The sequence below is a fragment of the Rattus norvegicus genome, chromosome 11 (assembly GCF_036323735.1).
Source record: "Rattus norvegicus strain BN/NHsdMcwi chromosome 11, GRCr8, whole genome shotgun sequence".
In the NCBI taxonomy this organism is placed as follows: domain Eukaryota; kingdom Metazoa; phylum Chordata; class Mammalia; order Rodentia; family Muridae; genus Rattus; species Rattus norvegicus.
The window spans coordinates 17,987,864-18,009,459 of record NC_086029.1 but is presented as its reverse complement, the minus strand read 5'-3'; the positions used below and the strand labels follow the sequence as shown (position 1 = coordinate 18,009,459).

At 36.0% G+C, this 21,596-nt stretch overlaps 1 protein-coding gene across 7 annotated transcripts in view; it reads left to right on the top strand.

The window, feature by feature from the left end:
* The window catches only part of Cadm2 (cell adhesion molecule 2), a 977,040-nt gene extending 962,436 nt beyond the window's left edge, over positions 1 to 14,604 (top strand). For all 7 annotated transcript variants that reach the window (XM_039088453.2, XM_039088451.2, XM_039088454.1 and 4 more), the window contains 2 exons: positions 4,782 to 4,907; positions 6,939 to 14,604. In XM_039088453.2, the coding sequence (XP_038944381.1) occupies positions 4,782 to 4,907; positions 6,939 to 7,057 (245 nt within the window). In that variant the 3' untranslated portion in view covers positions 7,058 to 14,604. The remainder of the gene's footprint in view (positions 1 to 4,781; positions 4,908 to 6,938) is intronic.
* Positions 14,605 to 21,596: the final 6,992 nt, after the last annotated feature.

Sequence of the window (21,596 nt, the reverse complement as noted above, 5' to 3'; positions counted from 1 at the left end):
AGTATCATCTAGCACGAGGCTGGCTAGTTCAATGGCTAAAGTTTTACAGAATCAGATACTGGGATGGACCAGACAAAGTGCCAGGTAATGCATTATTTGGGTGTTAGATATCCACCCCTCTTGTGTCCCCCTCAGGAGGGCCTCTCCAGAGTGCAGGGCAGTCTAAAGTCTGTTTTTTAAAGCTTCATTTATTAGCATGGATAATGGCAAGGGTCTACAAAAAAATGCCTGCCAACTGTTAGAAACAGGATCAAGCCTTTTTGAAGATAAGCTGCTAGCCTTTGCCAACTACCCAATGCCCAGACAAGATCCCCTTTGCAAAATCTTGTTTAAGATCCAAAAATCTCAGACTTTAAGTGATGAAGCTGTCAGAACCGTGAGCAAACACTCTAGGAGCAGAAGAGCAAAGGATAGTTTCCTCTGGTGCACCTCAGAGGTGGAGGTGTGGGTTTCGGCCAGCAATGTCACTGAGCTGAAAAGATTAATGTTCCAAACAAAAAGGCAGATGTCTTAAGCCAGATGAGACACCACACCATAGAAAGACCCTGGTCAAGAGAGCCAAACCGGCTATGGTTGCTGAGATATAACAGCTACCAGGTTTCAGATGGCCTGAACCAAAACGGGCCAGTGTCCTACAGAAGAGGACCGATGGATTTCACAGAGGCTATAGACATTTTCATGGATATCATAACTGTCCTCATCTGCAAAACCTTCCTTAGGCTGTGGGAAGCCATTCCACCATTGCTGCCTGGAAGCCCCCCACCCCTGGTGTCACCAGAGCAACAGCAGCCTCCACAGCCACAGTTGCTGCTAGAAGGGCTGCGAGGCAGATGTCAGTCTGCAAGAAGTCATGTGCTATTGCGGGACAGTGACTGACATATTCCTGGGGTGGCCCCTTCTATTTTAAAACTTTTTCCAACCAAGAAACATAAAGTGACACATAGTAAATACAACCAAACAGATTTAAACTAGGTGGTTGGTGAGATCTCAGTTGGACCCAAGATACCATCATTTTTGGCTTGTTTCCCCTAGATGTCCTATGTGGAAAGTACCCTAATGATCTAGTTTTCTGGTTTGGGTGGAGGCATCAGGAGTTGACAGGAGGCAGCATCTCAGGGTACACACTCCCTAGGAACTATCTATTCCTTACAGCAGCACCATTTATCAAAGATGCCTTTTTTTCCCATTGTATATTTTTGGCTTCTTTGTCAAAGATCAAGTGTCCATAGGTGTGTGGTGCTATTTCTGGATCTTCAATTCTATTTCATTGGTCAACCTGTGTTCTGTACTAATACCACGAAGTTTTTATCACTATTGTTCTGTAGTACAGGTTGAGGTCAGGGTTAGTGATTGCCCCAGAAGTTCTATTGTTATGAATTGTTTTTGCTATTCTGGATTTTATGTTTTACAGATGAATTTGAGAATTGCTCTCTCCATGTCTTTGAAGAATTGTGTTGGGATTTTGATGGGAATTGTGTTGCCTCTGTAGACTGCTTTTGGTAGGATGGCCATTTTTACTATCTCAATTCTGCCAAGTCATGAGCATGGGAGATCTCTCCATTTTCTGAAATCTTCAATTTCTTTCCTGAGAGACTTGAAGTTATTGTCATATCGATCTTTCACATGCTTGGTTAGAGTTACCCCAAGATATTTTATATTTTTGAGGCTATTGTGAAGGGTGTTTTTTCCCTAATTTCCTTCTCAGCCCATTTATCATTTGTATAAAGGAAGGCTACTGATTTATTTGAGTTAATTCAGTGAGAGAAGATGCACCTAACCCTCAAGAGACTTGAGACCACAGGAGACCACAGTGGAGAGAGCTTGTGGGGTAGTAGTGGGAGGGTGGGGAGGGTGGGGAATATCCTTTTGGAGATGAGAAGGGGGAGATATGGGATGTGGAACAGTCAAAGGGTGAACCAGGAGGGGGGAAACGACTGGACTGTAAATGAGATTAAAGAATTTTTAAAAAGTAATTTAAAAATAAATTTAAAAAAAGGAAATCGTAATTTGCTGGCATACAGTGAACTTGCCAAAATCATATAGCCTCCCCATTCTTTGCCTTTTATGCACAAAAGAAACCACATCCCATTTGAGACACTTCAGTTAGCAAGAACAGTTAGAGAAAGCAAACTTTCAGGGACCAAAAAGCAAGGTTGGTACACTCAAGGACTCTTCCAGATACTAAGACTATGGATTAGATCTTTGATGGATTAAATTTTTGCTACCAATTTGGAAAGTATCGGGGCCTACTGACTAGGCTCTAAAAAAGGTGCCTCTAAATGGCATTAATTGTGCTAAGGCCTCCTGGACTACTAAAGTCTAAGGGCCTGTTCTAAAACTCGTTAATAAATTAGTATACATTACATAAAATGAATTATACATGTGACTCTTGTAAATTGTTAAGATGATAATATAGGTTACTGTGGTTATCTTTTGTTATGATGTAGTATTTTACATTGTTAGCCATAAGCCTTTATGTCATGAGGCAAAAGTTAGACAATATTACATAAAATTTTAAGACTGGCCTATGGTTGAGAAGACTGCAAATGACAGAAAAGGGAAGGGGAGTTATTTATAAAGTATAATACTGCTTATAAAGTTAGCATTCTAAACAGAAAATCCGAACATTAAAGGTTTCTCCAGCTTTGACTGCAACCACGAGTAAGGACGTCAAGGCTTCACTATTGAGCTCACCAAAATCAAACCTAAGCACATGGTCACACCTTACAGCTCATTGAAAAACTAGATATTCTCTACTGAAACATGCTCTATAAAATAGGGCAAATCACTGACTAATATACGATATGCAAATATCTGTAAAGTGATATAAGCAACATGAAGAAAATGAAGGATAATGTAAGTCTCCAAGGGAAAGATAGCAGAATATACAAAAATCTTAAAGGAATAAATAAAATTCTTGAAAAGATTTCAAAGAATTAATGTAAGATAACTCAAGGATTGAAGAGAATGTAACAAGACCATAGTATAAAGTAAAAAAAAAAAGAAAAAAGAAAAAAAGAAGCGACTCATGACATAAAGGTAAAAATCACGAAAGAAATTGAGACATCTTGAATCTACAAAATTCTGATGGTGAAATGCAGAATACAGATTATGAACTTTGATGTCGGAGTGGAGCGAAAATGTCTTCTCTTTTCATTTTGTTCTTTTTTTTTTAAGGTGAGCAGGGATTGCTACAAATATATAGAAATTCAAATCTGTATAAAATGCTAAAGGTAGCTTATTGGCAGATTGTGGAGTTGGTTTTCAAAGTTGAGGTCTTCGTACCCTCCTGAGGGATCGTTCAAGCACTTCACAGCACATTCTCCATAATACAGGCGTGGTATCCACTCTTTAATTATCATTGTTCCTACATACGAGCTAAGGGGAAACCACTCACGACAGCGTGTCAGACTAGAATCACAAGATCCTTCAGCTTTGACGATACGGTTTTCTCTTTGCTTTCAACCTGGAAGGGCCTATGCCAGGATGCATTAGGAGCAGGCGCTGTAAACCAGGACCGTCATCGGCACAATTCAGCTTTTATATTCCATTTCTTCCTTTCACACGTTTTTGGTGTCTATAGATTGTTCGAACTTTTAAACCCAGGTTGTTATTTTCGTTTGGTTATGATTCTTTGACAGGACACTGGTTCCATTAAATATCGCACTCCTAAATCTATTTGCCAGGTACCGGTCTCTACAGCCACTCTTTGAGATTTTGAAAGCATTAGTGCCAGCCGTAACTTATTTGTTGCCCTCTGAATCCTGCCTATAAAATATCAGGAAGTACATGGGGATCTTTGCAAGACGACAGTTGGGAGAGGAAGCTGACCTTTGCCAGAGAGCAGAGCCTTAATGTATTTTCTTAAGTCAAAGTTTCGTTGGGTTTTGTTCCTTGCCATGCGACTTTCATAAATGGCAATTTTCAAACATTTGCTTATCTAAACATCTACATTTTTTTTATCTTTTTATCCTTTGCTGGTTACCTCTTTCCAATAAAATCGTACTAACAGCAGAATGTAAAGGTTCTTGATAGTCCTTTCCAATCATTGTTTGGAAAAATACAAATCCAATGAACATTTCATTCTCAATGTTTATTCATGTTTCGCCTCCTAGTGACATTTCACGGTTGTGCAAGCCTGTCACCACACTATATTACTCCACCAGATTCTGACTCTTCTCTCCAAAATCATCCTGCTCTCTCCTTCTCAGTTCTCTCTGATGAAATTATTTGTTATGATTATCTGGACTTAAACTTTGATCCTCCCAAGGATTTATCTTAAGAGCAATCATCAATTTTAATAGCTTTAAATATTATTTGTGTAATCATTAATAGCAAATTATTGTACTAGACTCCAGATTTTCCATCGTAATGATCTTTTTTAAAATTTACCTATGAATTTTCTATATCATGAGTAAACATATATGTATATATATATTAAAGAGGTTCACATATACATTTATTCTTCCAAATGTGTATACTAAGTAAAAACATGTAACATCAAAAGCTTATATATATATATATATTTAATTCATGTCATATTTTCCTTAAACTATAAACTCCATGGTAGAAGTTATTAACTTGTTCAATCTTCTATCTCCAGGTGTTCTTTGCACTGTAGCCACACAACCAATGTTTGTTGACTGAACGATTGACACAATACATTTCAATACAAATTCATTCTAATAGAAACATGCTCTTTTGAAAGGACCCCTCTGGCTCCAGATCTGTATTTCAGGAGAAAGTAACTGACTAAAGCACCACTTTTCATTCTCTTGCAGATCCCAATTCTCTGGCTGGTCAGAATGGCCCTGACCATGCTCTCATAGGCGGCATAGTGGCTGTGGTTGTATTTGTTACCCTGTGCTCCATATTCCTGCTTGGCCGATATCTGGCAAGACATAAAGGTGAGCAACAGTCAGAGAAAGCCCTCTTGGTTTGGATAAAAATCTTGCAAACACTGATTTTGACATATTATATAGGGTGTATGTTTCTTGAGTGATTGAAGGCAGGGATGCAATTAGAGGGATTTGCAGATGTAAACTCCATACTAACTCAGGGAAGGGGTGATAAGTGTTATTTCTAATGGGTTAACAGTAATTTTATTAACTCTACTATGAGGTAAATGCTGTGCTACCTTTAAAAGTGGAAAAATGTCTATATTTTTGTAAATAAAAACATACAGGGAAGGGAGTGGAAACACCCTTAAGAAAGAAGGAGAGGGGAATGGGATAGGGGACTTATGCCTGGGAAACCGGGGAAGGGAATAACATTTGAAATGTAAATTTAAAAAATCCAATAATAAAAAAGAAATATTAGTTTTATTCTCCTCACGATTATGTTAGCTTTCAAATACACATAAATTATGATTGAGTATTTTGGTTTACCTTGCTTATACAATTTTATTGAAAGATATAAATGAATAGCAATAGAGAAGTGAGTAAATTGAAGTAGGAATCATAATATTTTAAAAATTATTGAAAGGTTAATAATAAAAATGAAATCAATGAAGTTGGAAACATGGTTAATGGGTAAAATGTCTGCCGTGCAAGCAAAAATTTGAGTTTGTAAATCTAGCAACCATGTAGAAAGGCAGGTATGCGACGATGCATATTATCCCAGCATTGGAAGGTAAGAAAGTCAAACCCAGTGACTTCAGGGCAACCCTTCACTCTCACTGTAGAAGTGCCTGTACCATTTTATTCTTCTGATAAAACTTGTCTGCTCCATATTTATTTGTAAAAAAGCCACTGTAATCATATTTACATTTCTTTGTATTTCATTTTTGCCTTAAGTTTTCTGACATTATTAATTGCTGAATGTCTATGTTATGAATTTAAAACTGTTTAAATTATAAATCAATTTAAATTATAATTTAAGTTACAAAATTAGAAGCAGATTTTACTTTTTCTGTATCATAATGCTTAGTAAGTCATACTCTGTCTTTGTAAGTTAAAAAACTTCAGCAAATTAAAAAATAATCACGAGATTATGGCAAAAAATATGCACCATGAATCAGACATTCATAGTTGGAGTTTAATGTTAGAGAAAAGCGTATACTTTATATTCTTCCTACTAACAACTGGTTCATTTTGAAAATTTTGACCATTGTCTAAATAAACATTGGTTTACAACACCAATCTAATTCTGAAATGAAATGAAACGAAACAAACCAACAAAACAAAACAGAAAGCTGAATGAGAACAAAAGGACAGCAATGTATTTGTAGTAATGAGGTTCAATACTGGATTATTTGGTTAAAAGATATATATATATATATATATACACACACACACACACACACAGAGGGGGGCGACACGGAGGGAGGGAGGGAGGGAGGGAGGGAGGGAGGGAGGGAGAGATTTATGAGTCAGGAAATTATGATTTTAACAAAGTAAAATTTTTAGAAATTTCATTTTTATGATATTCCAATCTAAACATTATTGACATACATTAGCTCAGTGAGATTTTCATGCCCAGGAGTATTTGGCTAATACAAAGCAGACGTCTATTATTTTCTTGACCTGTTTTGTCTGGTTTTGGTGTTCTTTGTCATATTGGTTTTTATGTTGTTTCATATTCTTTGTTTTGGAAGTTCAGATGTGAGTAAACATGATAAATCATGGTAAAAGATTTAAGACTATTGTCAACTATATGCATCTTAACAAAGAACCCTAATGGTTTCAGCTAAATTCAATCCATCATTAAAGAATCAAAGTTACATAGTGGTCATTTCAGTCTCCCTCCTGCCTCAGTTTCGCTTGAAATACAATCTCTTCGAATAAGAAAAGAAGTTAGAATTTTAAATGTTTGAATTGTGTGGTTCTATTGCTTCTCAGTATATTGTCCATTTCACCAAGGCTGGGTCAAGTTTTTTTCTTAACGCTAGTTATTTTGTGAGATGCCCGGAACTAACACCCTTCTTCCCCCATCCACAGGAACATATCTCACAAACGAAGCTAAAGGAGCCGAAGACGCACCAGATGCCGACACAGCCATTATCAATGCTGAAGGCAGCCAAGTCAATGCCGAAGAGAAAAAAGAGTATTTCATTTAAAATTCAGGCTCCAAGTTCTGAGTTTTACCTACCAGGCTGACTGCTGGAGAAAACTGGCAATCATCTCTCAAAAATCATTCCAACCATCTTCTCCTACTACTTTTATTAACACCCATACTGTACTGCTCTCAGTAGCCAGTGTATACCAGCAATCAGCAGTTGAAAGCATCATTCTTTAATTACTGTACCATCCATAATGCAGGACATTTCTTATTGCCTAAATTTTACACCATTGCTCTTTTAACATACAGTGCTTGAATATACAGCCTTAACAATGTTAATCATCTCACTGGATCATGATACTGAGTTGTTTTTATACATTGAAGAAATGTATGCAGAGCCCCGCCCCCACATTTATTTTCCATTAAGCCACAGACTTTGTCGTTTGCCATTGGACAGTTATCACAAGTCCCAGGATTAGGTGATGACCTACTATGTTTAAGCGTAATCGAAGATTAGAGGTTTACAAACAGTGTTTTCTACCTGTCTATCTTCAAAGGTAACATGTTGTAGAAACATACGCCCTAGAAAACACAAGCTGAAAACCACCGTAGTATACTTTCTGGAATGTTTGAGTTTATACTGGTAACACTGTATCAAGTTGCTACTTTAAAATTTAGTGTTTGATACAGGCGCCATGTGTATTGATTATACTCATGACATGACACCTTATACTATTATATAGATCCTACCATTAGGTTATTGTAGCTTCATTTACCAATAAATTATTACAAACATTTAACTGCTTTGGGAATCATAAAGATTTCATTCATTTCTCTATTTGATTCTATAATTTATTTGTTCCATATGGATTCACCTGCCTAAACAAAACTGAAGTAGGGCACAATTTTGAGACATTTTAGTATCTGTATATAGTGCATATAATAAATCCAATTAAACATTATTTGATACATATTTAACTTTTTTGGCTGTAGGTTATTCAGTCATAAGTACGCATTTTCTAACGTTCATTATATCCCTTTAGATATTACATAAACTGATATTATAAGTAGATAACATGTATTAGTATTTTTGTCTGTATGTCCTAGCACTGTCAACAACAAATTTTTGTAGTTCTTGTTAATTTTATTTGTTATACAATGGAAGCACAATGTTACAAGGAAAGGTAATTTTAAGCTAAACAACCAGTGCGCAGCCTCAGGTTTTAAATCACAACCACAGTTGAATAATAACCTAAAAACCAACTCTTAGTTTGATTTAATTAAAAAAAAACTTTACACATTTTCATTTGGCAGGTTTCAGAGCTGCTTACCTACATTGATTTGCCAAAAAGGAAGTGTTTATGATATTTTTTCTGCATAAATGAGCTAATTCTTTGTATTAAATTCCTGTCTATGCATTCTATGAGGTACAAACTTATGAAACAGAGAGTGATAGAGAACCCAGGCCATGCTCCTAACTCCAAGGTGAAAGTCTCTTTCTCTGGATTATTTTAAATTTTTGGTACATTGAACTATTATAAAATTCTGTAATCTTAAATATATCACAAAGCCAATACAAAATCTTCTTTCTTTGGATGAAATATAACATTGGTAGAATATTTTTTATTACATTTATTGGAAGTTAATGAACAAAGATCCAGTTAGATGAAAAAAATTATTTTCCCACTTATAAGCATTGCACCTTTAAGAAGAAAACAAAAATTATGATATGGTAGCTGTACTTGTGATGTCTAACAGCATGGTGGAGTTTTAAAAATACCTTGGAACTTATTTGGGGGCGGGGAGCAAGAATGATTTAATACACTATCCTATGTTAATAACAAATGAAAGGCAAAGGGTGCTGTATATTAGATTATTTATCAGAAAAGTATCAAACATTTAAGGACAATGTTAGAATTTTTAAGTTTCTTTTTTTTTAATTGTATAGCATTTATCTTGTTGATTTCTTATAAAAGAAAAAGGACAATGTCCGTCAAGCAGCACTTTTTCAAAATATACAGAGCATAAATAATATGATGTGGTTGAGTGTTAACATAATAAATCATATACAGTATGACATTTTAAGGAAATAAGTCTGCATTGATGTGATTGCATGCTTGTTTTTACAGTTCACTCCATACCATCTGTGAAAAAATGCAATAATCTGTTAATATAGTACGGTAGTTGGAGAGAATCAGGTAGGTGCCTCTAGACACATTGAAACTAGAATAGGTCTATAAACTGCTCATATCTTTCCATGCATAATCTTTAGGAAGACTCCACACAGCAAAATTCATCCCGTTAGTACAGAATGGAAAGGTCCTTACTGCTAAGTGCGTTGTATAACGGCATCATCAATTGCTATTTAAAGCCTAATTCAGGACACATTTACAAAATTGCTACTCTTCATCGATGCTGTATTTATATCCTCCTTCATCTATATTCTACTTGGCTCCAACTGCTAAAATTGTTGCCTAAATAACACAAACATTATTTATAACGCTGTAAAATTAGAAACCCCAAATCGTTTGTATTTCAAGACTTTTGACTCTTTTAACCCTTCTGAGGAATACACAAACCCATTGGAGTTTGTAAAATGAAAATCACTGGCAGATAAAAATTAGTAGGCTCTAATCGAATTGTTTTCAGTTAAATGTAGCTAATTTGGATTGAGTGACGTTTCCTGACATGGAAAAAAAAGTGATGAAGTTATACTTTCCTGTATTGAAAGGTTATCTGGTTTTCACTGAAGGAAACAAGTTAGAAGAACTGTGGGTATTCCCCATTCCAGCAAATAAAAAATAAATGAAGTAAGATTTCTAAATTGGACTCATGTCAACTGAGAAGCCTGAAATGTGCGCAATTGTATGCACATGAGCCTCTCTGTCTCTGCTAAGGGAGGTCAGTAGGTAGGACACGCAGTGACTGGAATGTGTGCACTGCTCAGAGACTGTGAGCACCCATTCGTTACAAAAGGACGTTCCTCTCTGCCAGACGTGTTTACAGTGCACACTGATTGTCCTCCAGCAGTCAGATCTAACCAACATTCTTCTTGTCTTCTTTTCCTTTTTGAATGTCCTGGGAAGAATGGTTACCAAGACTATAAGAAAAAAGGAAATGTTATAAGTAATGACAAAATACCCCATTGGAAAATTGGTGTGTGTGTGTGTGTGTGTGTGTGTGTGTGTGTGTGTGTGTGTGTGTGTGCGTGCGTGTACTGAAGAGAAGAAAGATGAAAACAAACACAGAGAAAGAGATTCCAACTTGTTTTCTTTGACCAGAAATTGCAAGAAGCAATTTAAGGAACCTGATATTGGGATTTAATGTAGAAACCGGATGATCTCATTAAAGATGTTCAGTCCTTCATAGAAACTTTCCAATCATAATAACAAGTAGAGAAAGGAAGAACAACTTTCCTGACAATGGCAAAGAAGCTAACACCTCATTGGTTTTGCTCGGGTTTTTGTTTGTTGTTTTCTTGTAAAAAAAAATATAAATATTCAAGTAAAAAGACAGGCTCACCTGTAACTATGTACTCATGACTGAACAGCAGTGAGATGCCATATCGGTACACGTACAGCAGCTGTTTGACAGCATGGCTCTTCCGTGTAACATAGCAGTTATCGTGTGATTTAGTGCCACTTACTGCAAAGTGTTACCAATGGGCACATCGAAAATGCTTTCACTTCCTCACCCTTTCGATGTAATTATAATTTAAAAGATAAAAATAGAGAATTTCACACCTTTTTCCAATGGTGGGGGAAAAAAGACTTTTTGTATCAGTCTGTAGCTTTCCCATAATATTTTGGTCCCAAAAAACTTTTGAAAATGCCCAATTTTATTTCCTTTAATGGACGGTAATCTGTAATGAGTACAGACAATGAAATGATTACTCAGTGGTCACAACTGACATAATTGAAAAACCTAAAGGAAATGACTGACAAGTAATGCTTTTTGGTAAGCGGCACCAAGTACACACTAAAAACTATGCAAAATATAGGTAACTACACTGTATGTACATGTAAGTATCTTGTACTAGCTGTGTATGGATGTTGGAAACCCATGTAATTATAATATGCATTTTGAATTCTGGGAAAGAGGAAATCTTAGTGTAGATAATATAATTTGTTTTGAAATATACATTGGCAATATTGAAATATACTCAGTGCAATATCTCTAATTCTATTGCTGGATATTTAATGCAAAGGGTTTTTAATATACTCTTAAAGGACACCCAAGAGTTTGCTAATTCACCTCACATGTGTGAAAGTACTAACTACAGCAAGTTTTATTTTTTTTTCTTACTTAATTATTGAAGTGACAAAGGACACTTACTTGGTTTAGTGTTCAACATTACTGCAGAGGATGAAAAGACATGGATTTTAATCTTTGATTCATAACTAATCGAATTTGACCTTCTTAAACTTTCTTTGAAATGTATGTTCTTTAATAGATTAATATACTTTGATTATGAGTAAAATGTATTCAAAGAACGTAAGGTACATTTAGTACTTAAAGTCACTTATGTTTTAATGAGATCTTCCTCTGTATATTTCCTTTTGTCTCCCTATCACAACCCAAACATGCCCTTTGCACTTCGATATACCCTTCCAAAGGCAGTGGATTGAGCATAGCAAGATAATCATGAGACTTGAAGGGGATGGTATATGTGAATGGGTTCTAAAAGCATCAGCATTTTTGTGTACTGAGATTACTACTGAATGCAATAGTATTGGATATAGCTGGTAATTCTCTGCCATGCATACTTACAATAATTCTTCTACCTCTCTCACTTTTAACATGGGCTATGATACTTCGATATAAATAGCGGAAGTAAATATTTACAGGATATCCCAGGAAGCACCATTTTACGACCTTCATAACAATGCACTCCCCACTCCCTGGGAAATCTCAAAAGCCAACTTCTTGTAGTGTATTCTATGGTGTGTGGACATGCGTTTCTTTAGCTTCTCTATCCTTAGCTGCACATAGGTAACCTATGAAACTTTGGTGGGGACAGTCCTTTCCATGCCTCGTTAATGTTTTGCTGTTATGTAATTGTAACTTTTTAGAAGTAATTTGATGGCAGCAGTTTGCAATCCAATCTGACATTCCATTTTATTTTTAATGTGTAAGAATTTCTTCAGATCCAGTGCTGTATTTTACGTACAAATCATGTATACGATTTAATTTCCAGAGAAGTATTATCTATATAAATGAAAATTAAGTATTTGAAAACTGCCTCCTTATGAACAAATAACCCCAATAATTCAAAATATTGCCTCAGAAGCCCACTTTTTCTACCTAGGCATGATAGGGACTTTTCAATAATGTAATTTAAATATGTTAAAATAAAATGCCATTTTAGCATATTTTCCTTCAGGAAAAAAATAGATTACATAAATTTATTAAATACTGATGGTGAATCTGTAAAATACGCTTAAAATTAAAGTAAGATGTCTTGTGTTACATAGTTATGTTATAAATATCATTTGTTTTAGTCTTCAACATCGTTTCCATATATGTATATGTAATATATATGATCATATATATTATATATATAAGAAATGTGATTATTTTGGAGAAAATGGGCCCAAATGTGAAAAAGTTGTAAAGAAAACACTATACCCCCTTGGAAATATGATGTATATTTCAAAGATGTTCAGTTAAAAGAGAAGTGACAATTGCAGAGGCACAAGAAAAATCTTCCAGGACTCAGCACTTAAGCACTTTTCCCACATCCAGGGTCAAAGCAGTAGCGATCCCTACACGGACTTTTAAGCGCAGCATGAAATGCAGCATTACACGAACACACAGTACTGTCAAACCTCAAATGCTTTCTTTCTTTAGATGCTTTCCCTTGTACATGATCCTCGTAGACATGTTTTTATATTTGCTGATAGTGAAAGTCACGCGCAATAAAATGTCACGGTTGGAAGCAGTAGTCACTAATCGGTTAAAGACAAGTACAAATGTAAACAGTTGTTATCTTTCTCCGCTTTGCTTTTCTCTGTGGTTCCCATGTGTTGACTGAATGTCATAAATAGAACAAAAAGCAATCTAGAAGCTTTTCAAAGCTAGGAATATTGCTCCTTATAAATATGTAACATTTTAATCTTTTTACAAACTTACTTCGCTGTACTCGCTGTACGTGTTGTCGATTGATTCAATGATGCGATTGGGTAGTGAACTATGGACTTCTGAGTCTGGAATGGTTAATCTCTTCTTCACATTCAGTTCACATCAATATTTGTCAAACGGTTGTTTGGCTTTTTATGTAACCGTAAATATTTCTTAAAGATAGCTCCATTCTTATCGTAAATATTTCAGTGCAAACAACCTTTGCAACAAGTTTGCCGTGTTAAAAAAAAAATTTAAAGACTTATCTCTGAAAACTGTGTCCAGAAATGCAGGCGTTCCCACTAATGTAGCTTCAAAAATAATGTGTTCTATTTACCTGACATGAAATCCGTATCTTTTGGAAGGGTATACTTATGACAGCACTCAAATGTATTCTGTGCTGTAAAGAAAATCCACCAAAATGAAGCAGATCGCACAGAAAACAAAACACAATTATCGAATCTACTCTTATCATGAACATTTACACAAAACAAAATGCATATTGTAATATTAAGTACATGACACTTGCATGTTGACATGCCTATATACTTACAAAGTATTCAATGTGTACTGAGTGGCGCTTCAAATATGTCATGTACAACACTCCTAAACATGCCTACAGGGTTCCCACCTCACTCCACCCTTTCAGTAAAGTCTCCTCAGAAAAAGATGTCTGATAAATATGAAAATAATAAAATTTGAATTTTAGTTATCTGCTGGACATTACTGAACTTTTTCTTCATTTACTGTATTTTAGGCTTAAACTCAGACATTGGAAATAAACTTTCTTTTCTCTAGTGAAAAATTACAAAAGGTGTTGTGAAGCACATTCTGTTATGCCAAACACATTATTTTGAATACCTTTTCTCAATTGCATTTTATATCCATCTATTTGAAGTTTTCTCAATGACATACAATTTTCTTGTAAATTTCTAGAGGGAACTTTTTTTTAAATAAATGAGAGCTACTAAAAATGTTATCTTTCTGATATAACATTTAATCATTACTCCTTGAAATGTATGAACCTTGTAATATGCTGACTAAGGGTTAAAAAAGTGTCGCTGACGAAAAGAATTTTGCTTGAGATTGCCAACATTCAAAATTTTGTAAAAGTAATTTGACATCCACTTATTTGTGTTTACTAATGTTGACTAGGAACAGAAGCAAAAATATCTAAAACAAGCTTCATTTTTATTTCTATACTCTAACCGATATATTCCAACTACCTAAGATAATGCAATTAACCATATATACACCCCAAGCTTATAACAATAAGAATTTGAGATAAGCTTTTAAATTTATGGAAGATTTTCTTTGTGTCTTTGGAAGTTCACTTATCATGAGATATTTTGTAGTCTACTTTAAATAACAGATTTTGTTATACAGGGTAAGCCAAAGGCTGTACAAGAATTAGTGCCATTGGGTCTGATATTTGTGTTGGACCATGAAATATTCCATTAAAATTTGTCTGTAAATACAAGGCAAGATTTTGTATCTGGTTTATTTTTATTAAGTAACCTGTTATGTTATTTCCCATTTATACTTTTTTTCCAGCAAAAGAAGGCATGCGATATTTGGTAATTTGAAGCTTTCTTAAAAATCAGATTCCACATATCCAAAGGAAATGAGGACATTTTCAGGGAAACATTCATGAAGGGGCTTTTTGTTGTTGCTGTTTCTTCTTCTGATGATACCCAGCATGCCTCTCCACATAAGCTCCAAACCAAGAAGGCACGTGGCCATCATGCTTCCTAAATGGATAAACTTGGGATAATGGCAAGTTTAATCCTGATAATTTTATGGCATTATAAATCCAACATTTCAAACAAACAATTTATCATACAATTCACAATGAATCTTTGTCAATTCATATGTCCTTAATTTTATAATGCCTTTGGTACATGAAAGCAGCCTTTTCTGTATAAAACTTCAAATATAACTTTAATATATATAACAAGATGTGTTTTGGAGCTGAAAGAGTCTAGGAAATGTTTAAATTTAGGGAAAAAATTCAGCAATAAAGCTTTGTAAAAGTTTAGATATGCACATGTCCCCAGATTTTTGAAAACTTGAAGTAAAAGCAGGGAGACAATTCTACACTTGCATTTAAATTGAGTTTAATACTAATTTAGGCTTCATTATTTAACCAAAACAATATGTAAGGTTTCCAATAGGCCAAATTAATCTACACCCAAAAGCTAAACATAATACTTTAAGCCTTGCTCTAGAAAGCTCATTAATACAATGAGACTAGTCTTACAAACAGTAGTTACTTTAAACACTTTTGACATTGTTCTGTTTGATGGAAAAGGAGATAAATTCAGTAAAAATATGTATATTAAGAAACAATTCCCATATTTTAGAAAACCAAAAACCAAAAACATATTTATCTTTCAAACATTGTGTATAATCTTAAATACATGTAACATTTTTCTGTTTGTATCTTATGCTAACTTTTTAAGTGGATCATGTTAATAAATGCTTTATTATAATAATGACTATAAACTTTAGTAATCTTCTAAAGAGTGCCCGATACCACAATCAGATTTAAGGTATTATTGAAACCCTGAAAACACACATCTTGACTGTAACTGCAAAAAATTCTAATTTTTTATTTGTGTTAATATAAATCCTTACCCATGATGTATATGCATATATATATATATATATATATATGGTACATGTATGTGTACACCCACACACCCATACACACATATATATAAATTCAATAGATGAAAGATTTTAGAAATACAATACTGGTTTATAGAGTGATGGACGCCAACTTTAAAGATTAAGGATGGACATATAGACTTTACATACAGCCCAGTCAACACACTGAACCCCAGAGTCAAAGGAGGGAGACAAGAAGAAAGAGATGAAAGAGAAAACAAGGACAGATACAGCATTTCCCGATATCTAGGAGTTGATGTACAGCAGTAAGTACTCCAGACACCGTTAACTCCGAAACATTGCTGATAACCATACGATGTCCTTGAAGTACAGACATTCTAAGACCTATAAACTTAAGTAATGATTCTAATAAGAATTTATGTCTTTTTAACTTCCAATTATGTGTGTCAAGAAATTAATGTTTTCCAGTAAATTGGAAGATAAAGAGGATTAGAAAACACCTAATGCTCTGTTTTACCTATTTGGTAATTTTTACCAAAAATCAGGAGCACATTTTAGTATGTTTCTAATAGGATCAGAAAATTTTGTGAAATTTAGACTCACAATGTCCAAGATCCCACAGATCTTTCTACTTAAGATTAGGATGTAGTCGTCTAAAGACTTCAACTTGTACTCAACAGCCAAACAATGAGTATTTATTTGCTTCAAAATGCATCCTTTGATCTTAGATTTTTCCATTGAAACAAAATTTTCAGTTATGCAGTTTGTACTATTAAAAAATCTCCAATTTCTTCTCTCAAGGTGTATGTTGTTCCTAAGCACTAAATGACACAAAGACTGCATCATGGACTATGGATTCCCTCAAGAATAAGGGAAAGCAGGCATGTTTTAAACCCTATCTTGGTTGTAGAATTCCCTGCTAAATGGATGGAATAAAAGTATTAGACTGAATTAACATCAAATCGAAACAAATTCATAACTTACTAGGAACCCTAGACTGAGTCTCTTCCTTAGCCTTGCACTAAACATCAAGTCCCCAAGCTCTGCCAACATTTTTTTCCCTCTCTGAACCTGGCAGTCATCTTGATGATGCTGGGTACTGACTTCTGTCACCGCCAGATATCTATTACTTTCTCAGAGAAACACTGGGAATACAATTTTCCCATTAGAAGATAACTTTGAAAAGATCTCTGAAGCCAGTGCCACATCTTACAAGAGAGCAAACTTAAGTTAGTGGTCAGAAGGCCATTTGTGGAATTGGAGGGTTAAAATATGAATCCACTGCTCAAGTGGATCCCTTCTGTGCTGTGGAATTCGTACCACTGGAAGCACACACAATCTGATTCTTCTTCACTCGGTGTTATTTATGGAATATTTTTCGCAGAATTCATCAGACATAGAATTAATCTGTTTTCCTGGAATTTGAGAGTGACAATTTTTAAAACTTCTATGCTTCTGTTCTAAACTGTCATCCGAAATGAACGACTGAAACACCACTGTGACAGCCACACTGGTCAGGAGTCTCTGAGAAGCATGGAGGGGCATCTTGAGGTAGGATAATTAATTAACACAATAGCTGAGTGACAGAGCTGAGGGGGTTTTAGAAAGTGCTAAGGTATGAAACCTCAGGAAGTTGCTTTGCGTTCACAGCCTTGAGACGGGGTATTACTAAGATGCCCAGGATGATCTAACATTATTTAATGCCTCAGCTTCAAATACCTGCTATTATAAAGTGGCCCTAGTAGACCCTTCTGAAGCTTTTGCTCTAAATGTAGAAAGACTCATTAATTGAGCAGTACTCACCATCTGGGTAGATCTCATAGTCAGTGATCAGGAATATTCGCAGGGTCCCATGCTCTGAATGACACTCCATAACCCGGCTTGATGGCAGCCAGTGGTCATCTTGAACTTCATAATTTCACACAGACTTTACATTTTGCAAGAGAAGTCTGGTCAACCAACAAGGCTTGTTCTGAAATGACATGCTATCATGCTAAGCAAGCCTTTAAAATAAATAAATCTTATAAAATATAAATCTTATAAAAAATAAATGAGTTGTAGGTAGGGCTACTTGTTAGTATGAAGAGGCTCTGGTCTGGATCTCCTCACTGAGTAGAACAATTATGAAATGTAGTCTGTAGGTGAGTGACAAAGGATAAGAAAGACACACTTCTCTTTATCACTGAAGGCTGTTGGAACTTCCTTTGACTCTTAAGTAAAAACTTAAGTAGAATTGAGTAGTAGTGTGGAGTAAGTAACACCATTGGGATCTCTTTTAAAGAAATGTTGACAAGATTTCACCCATTTCCAGGTAACAGACTTCAATAATGCTTAGTATTTCAGAAAGAAGATGCATAAAACTTTCAGTGCCCATCAACTCAGACATTCTACTGAATACCACATCATCCAGTATTCTTAAAATATTGCTGCCCGTGAGAATCTCAGGCTACCTTCTTTTGTTTTTTAAACATGAACATTAGCATCTTAAAACATACCAGGCCAGTCTCTTGAGCAGTTGATTCAAGGACTCTGACCGTTCCACGTTTTACAGAGTACACAGAGGAGAACAGAAAAGGAACAGTCCCGATGGTTTATATATAATCGCCAATTCTAGCGAGTGCTGTGACCACCTACACAAGAAGACGAAGGATAAAAATAAAACTACTTGCCCTTTGAGAGTGACATGTTTTTGGGGAGGAATACTGGAGCAAATATTTGATGAGTTCACAGTTATTAGCCCAGAAAGGGTAGATAAAAACAGAGCTCAAGCAAAGGGGACTCCAGCTGTCAGGGACTGTATCGGCGGTAACCAACAGAAAAGATACCAGGCAAAGTGACTTTTAGCCAGATTTGTCTCATCACAGGCATGACTTGCGAAATAACTAGTAAAATGTATTTAAGAAATAGAAAGGCAGAGTCTTTGCACCAGAAGGGAAATCATTCTGGATTTTGAGGGAGCCGTGACTATCCAGGTAGGAAACCAAGCACGGTGACGAGACTACATAGGAATCACAAATGTCATGAGGCTGCCGTCACACTCTGGCTCAACAGAAGCCGGACCTCGTTGGCTTGTTCACTTGGCACACAGTACAGCCTGCTCGCCTGGCAGAACAGTGCGGGTAACTGACCAAGAGCAAGCTTTCACTCAGCAACACTTGTGGATACTTAGCTGTGCTGAGGCCCTGCGAAGCCCCGAACACGATCTGGTCCTGGGGAGTAAAGGAGCCCTGGCTGCTGTGCTTCTGAGTAGTGAAAAGGATAAAGGCAGCCCGGATGAGAAGAATTGTTTTAATCAGTTCAGATCAGAGTAACAATATAATTTAAATGGAGAAATCTGTAACTAGTGTAAATGGGCGACTCACTGCCTGAAGAGTCAGATCAAAGCTTAAGCACATAGACTGTGGGACGAAAACTCACACTGCTTCACACATGCTAAATTGGTGCCCATGTTTTCTCACAGAGCAGGAAGAGCTAAAGGAGCTCTTTTTGGCCGCCTAGATGGGGCATTAATTCAGTTCCTGGTTCCTAGGGAATCTGCCCTTGTGATTTGAGAGCGGCCCCTAAAGATCACTTTTGTAACGCTATTTAGAGGAAGTGTTAGTCAGGAAGCAAAGAACAGCAATTGCTTCCTTCCTCAGTACCATTTAGGCCACATGAATGACAGTAGGTCCACATCATCTGGCATAAATAGTGTGACCTGTGATCAGTTAACACCTTTCTGATGTAGACTGGGTGTACTTTTCCAGTCCAGGCAAGATTGAGTAAGATTCTTCCCGCATCAAAGAGGAAATCTGTTGCACAGTGGAAAGAAGACCAAACTAAACCAAAATGGAAAAAGAGACACGACACACATGAACCAAACTGAGGGGGAACAGGAGAAGGACTGTCCCCACAGTGATAAAACGTCCCCAGATATCAAAGGCTTCCCCCACCTTCTAAGGACAATTCCCACAGATCGGTACTGTGTCTGGATGTGCTGTGACAAATCTTCTGCTTTTTTCTCTTTCCTTCTCTTTCCTCTTCAATGGTATCAACATTGTAAGCTCGCCTCCTCCACCACCTGCCCCACCCCCAGTTTCCATTCTCTCCCGGACTATAATAAACCATCTCTGAGGTCCCTTTCTGTTCTGTTTTCAGATCCTTTCATGTAGGAGACAAAGAATCTGGAGACTTTGTTCCTCTAGATACCAGCCATACCACTAGACTAGGGAATCAGTTTGAAGGTGTTAACTCAAGGGCACATGCACCTTTAGATTAAAGCAAGTGAAAGCTTGGGTTCTCTCTTTTTCTGCCCTTGAGTCTTGGAGCCAGAGGGAAGGAAGCATAATGAAATAGCAGAGAAGAAATAAGAGCTGAGAAGGAATTTTCTAACTCTACATCCTTGTGGTTAAGATTTACAAGTCACTCAGAATCATCATCCTTACTGATGGGACCCCGGGTAGCATACATCTGCTTAACCCCAAGTTCTTGTGATATATGCATAGATTTGAATCAGTGTGCACACTACAAGAAGTTAGTATATAATGGGTGGCAAAATATTAGATACTTTAGGTTATATACTATGTATTTTGAAAACTCTAGTTCTTACTTTATTCTTTGTGAAAACTCCAACTATTTTTGTATATTTAACTATGTTCAAATATTTTGAGATGTCCTCATATCCCCCTTTCATGAGACTGTAATTATTTTTGTTTTATTGCGGAAGTATTTTGCCCACATGTATATGTATGTACAGAGGTTAGTGGAGGTCAGATCCACAGAAAGAGAACTATCCTCTGTTGTCAGCTGTCTATCCATGTCCCCTGGAAGAACAGGCATTGCCCTGAACCCATCTTTCCATCGTGCTCTTTAAAATTTATGCGAGCAACAAATTATGTTGCATAACTAAACTGCTTTGCAGATTGGACAGCATGTCTCTTACCGGAAGTTGACAAAACAGAATGCACTTTCTGCAGGCATCAGGAAGGGCTGGTGTTGTTTAGCTAAACCATGACCCATTCTCCCTGTCTCCAGGAACAGTCAAGAAAGTATTCTTCAATAACTGTGAGAAGAATAATTGTGACTGAGTAATGCTTCTAGAAAATAAGGGAAAAAAACAGCCAGAAGACATTCCAGTGCAAATAAGAGCATAGCAAAAGGAAGAGGAAATTGCTTTCCAGGCTTAGGAAATGGCAAACAGAAAATCAAGGATCTGAAATGATTTACTGGCAAGCGGCAGGGGTTGCACCACCTTCCTGTGAAGTATTTGAGGAAACTAGCTAAGGAGGGGCTCTGGTTCATACTTTACAATAGCCAATGCTGAATTTTAGTGCACAGAGCAGTGAGGCCGTTGTTACTTGGGGTGTGGAACAGTAAGGAATTGCTCGTTCTTATTCACGACTCTTTCCTTTTTTTTTTTTTTTTTTTTTTTTTTGGCCATCTTCAATTTCATGGGAACTGATAGAATGCTATCACCACATATTATTGAGTCTATATATGTATATATAATATTTATGTATGATTATATAGTTATTTATATATAATTATATATATGTATATATAGAATAAACACAAAGGTTTCATAACATTTTAAAGGAAAGTTCCATAGCAGCAGAGAAAATAATGGAGGAAAGACGTAAATTGTTTAAGATGCAATCTGTTTTGTCCTGATAATGGTGAAATCTGCATCATTAAGCTATATCAACAGTTTTGAGAACAGAAAAAGAAAATAGTAATTTTTTTTGTCTAGAATGGCATTGCTTAGAGATTACAGCCAGTGCATTTTAGAAGTATTCATGGTTTCTAGACTTTTGTGTTTTCACACATTTTGTAGGTTATTGAAAGAGGATTTAAAGACGTGTGTGTGT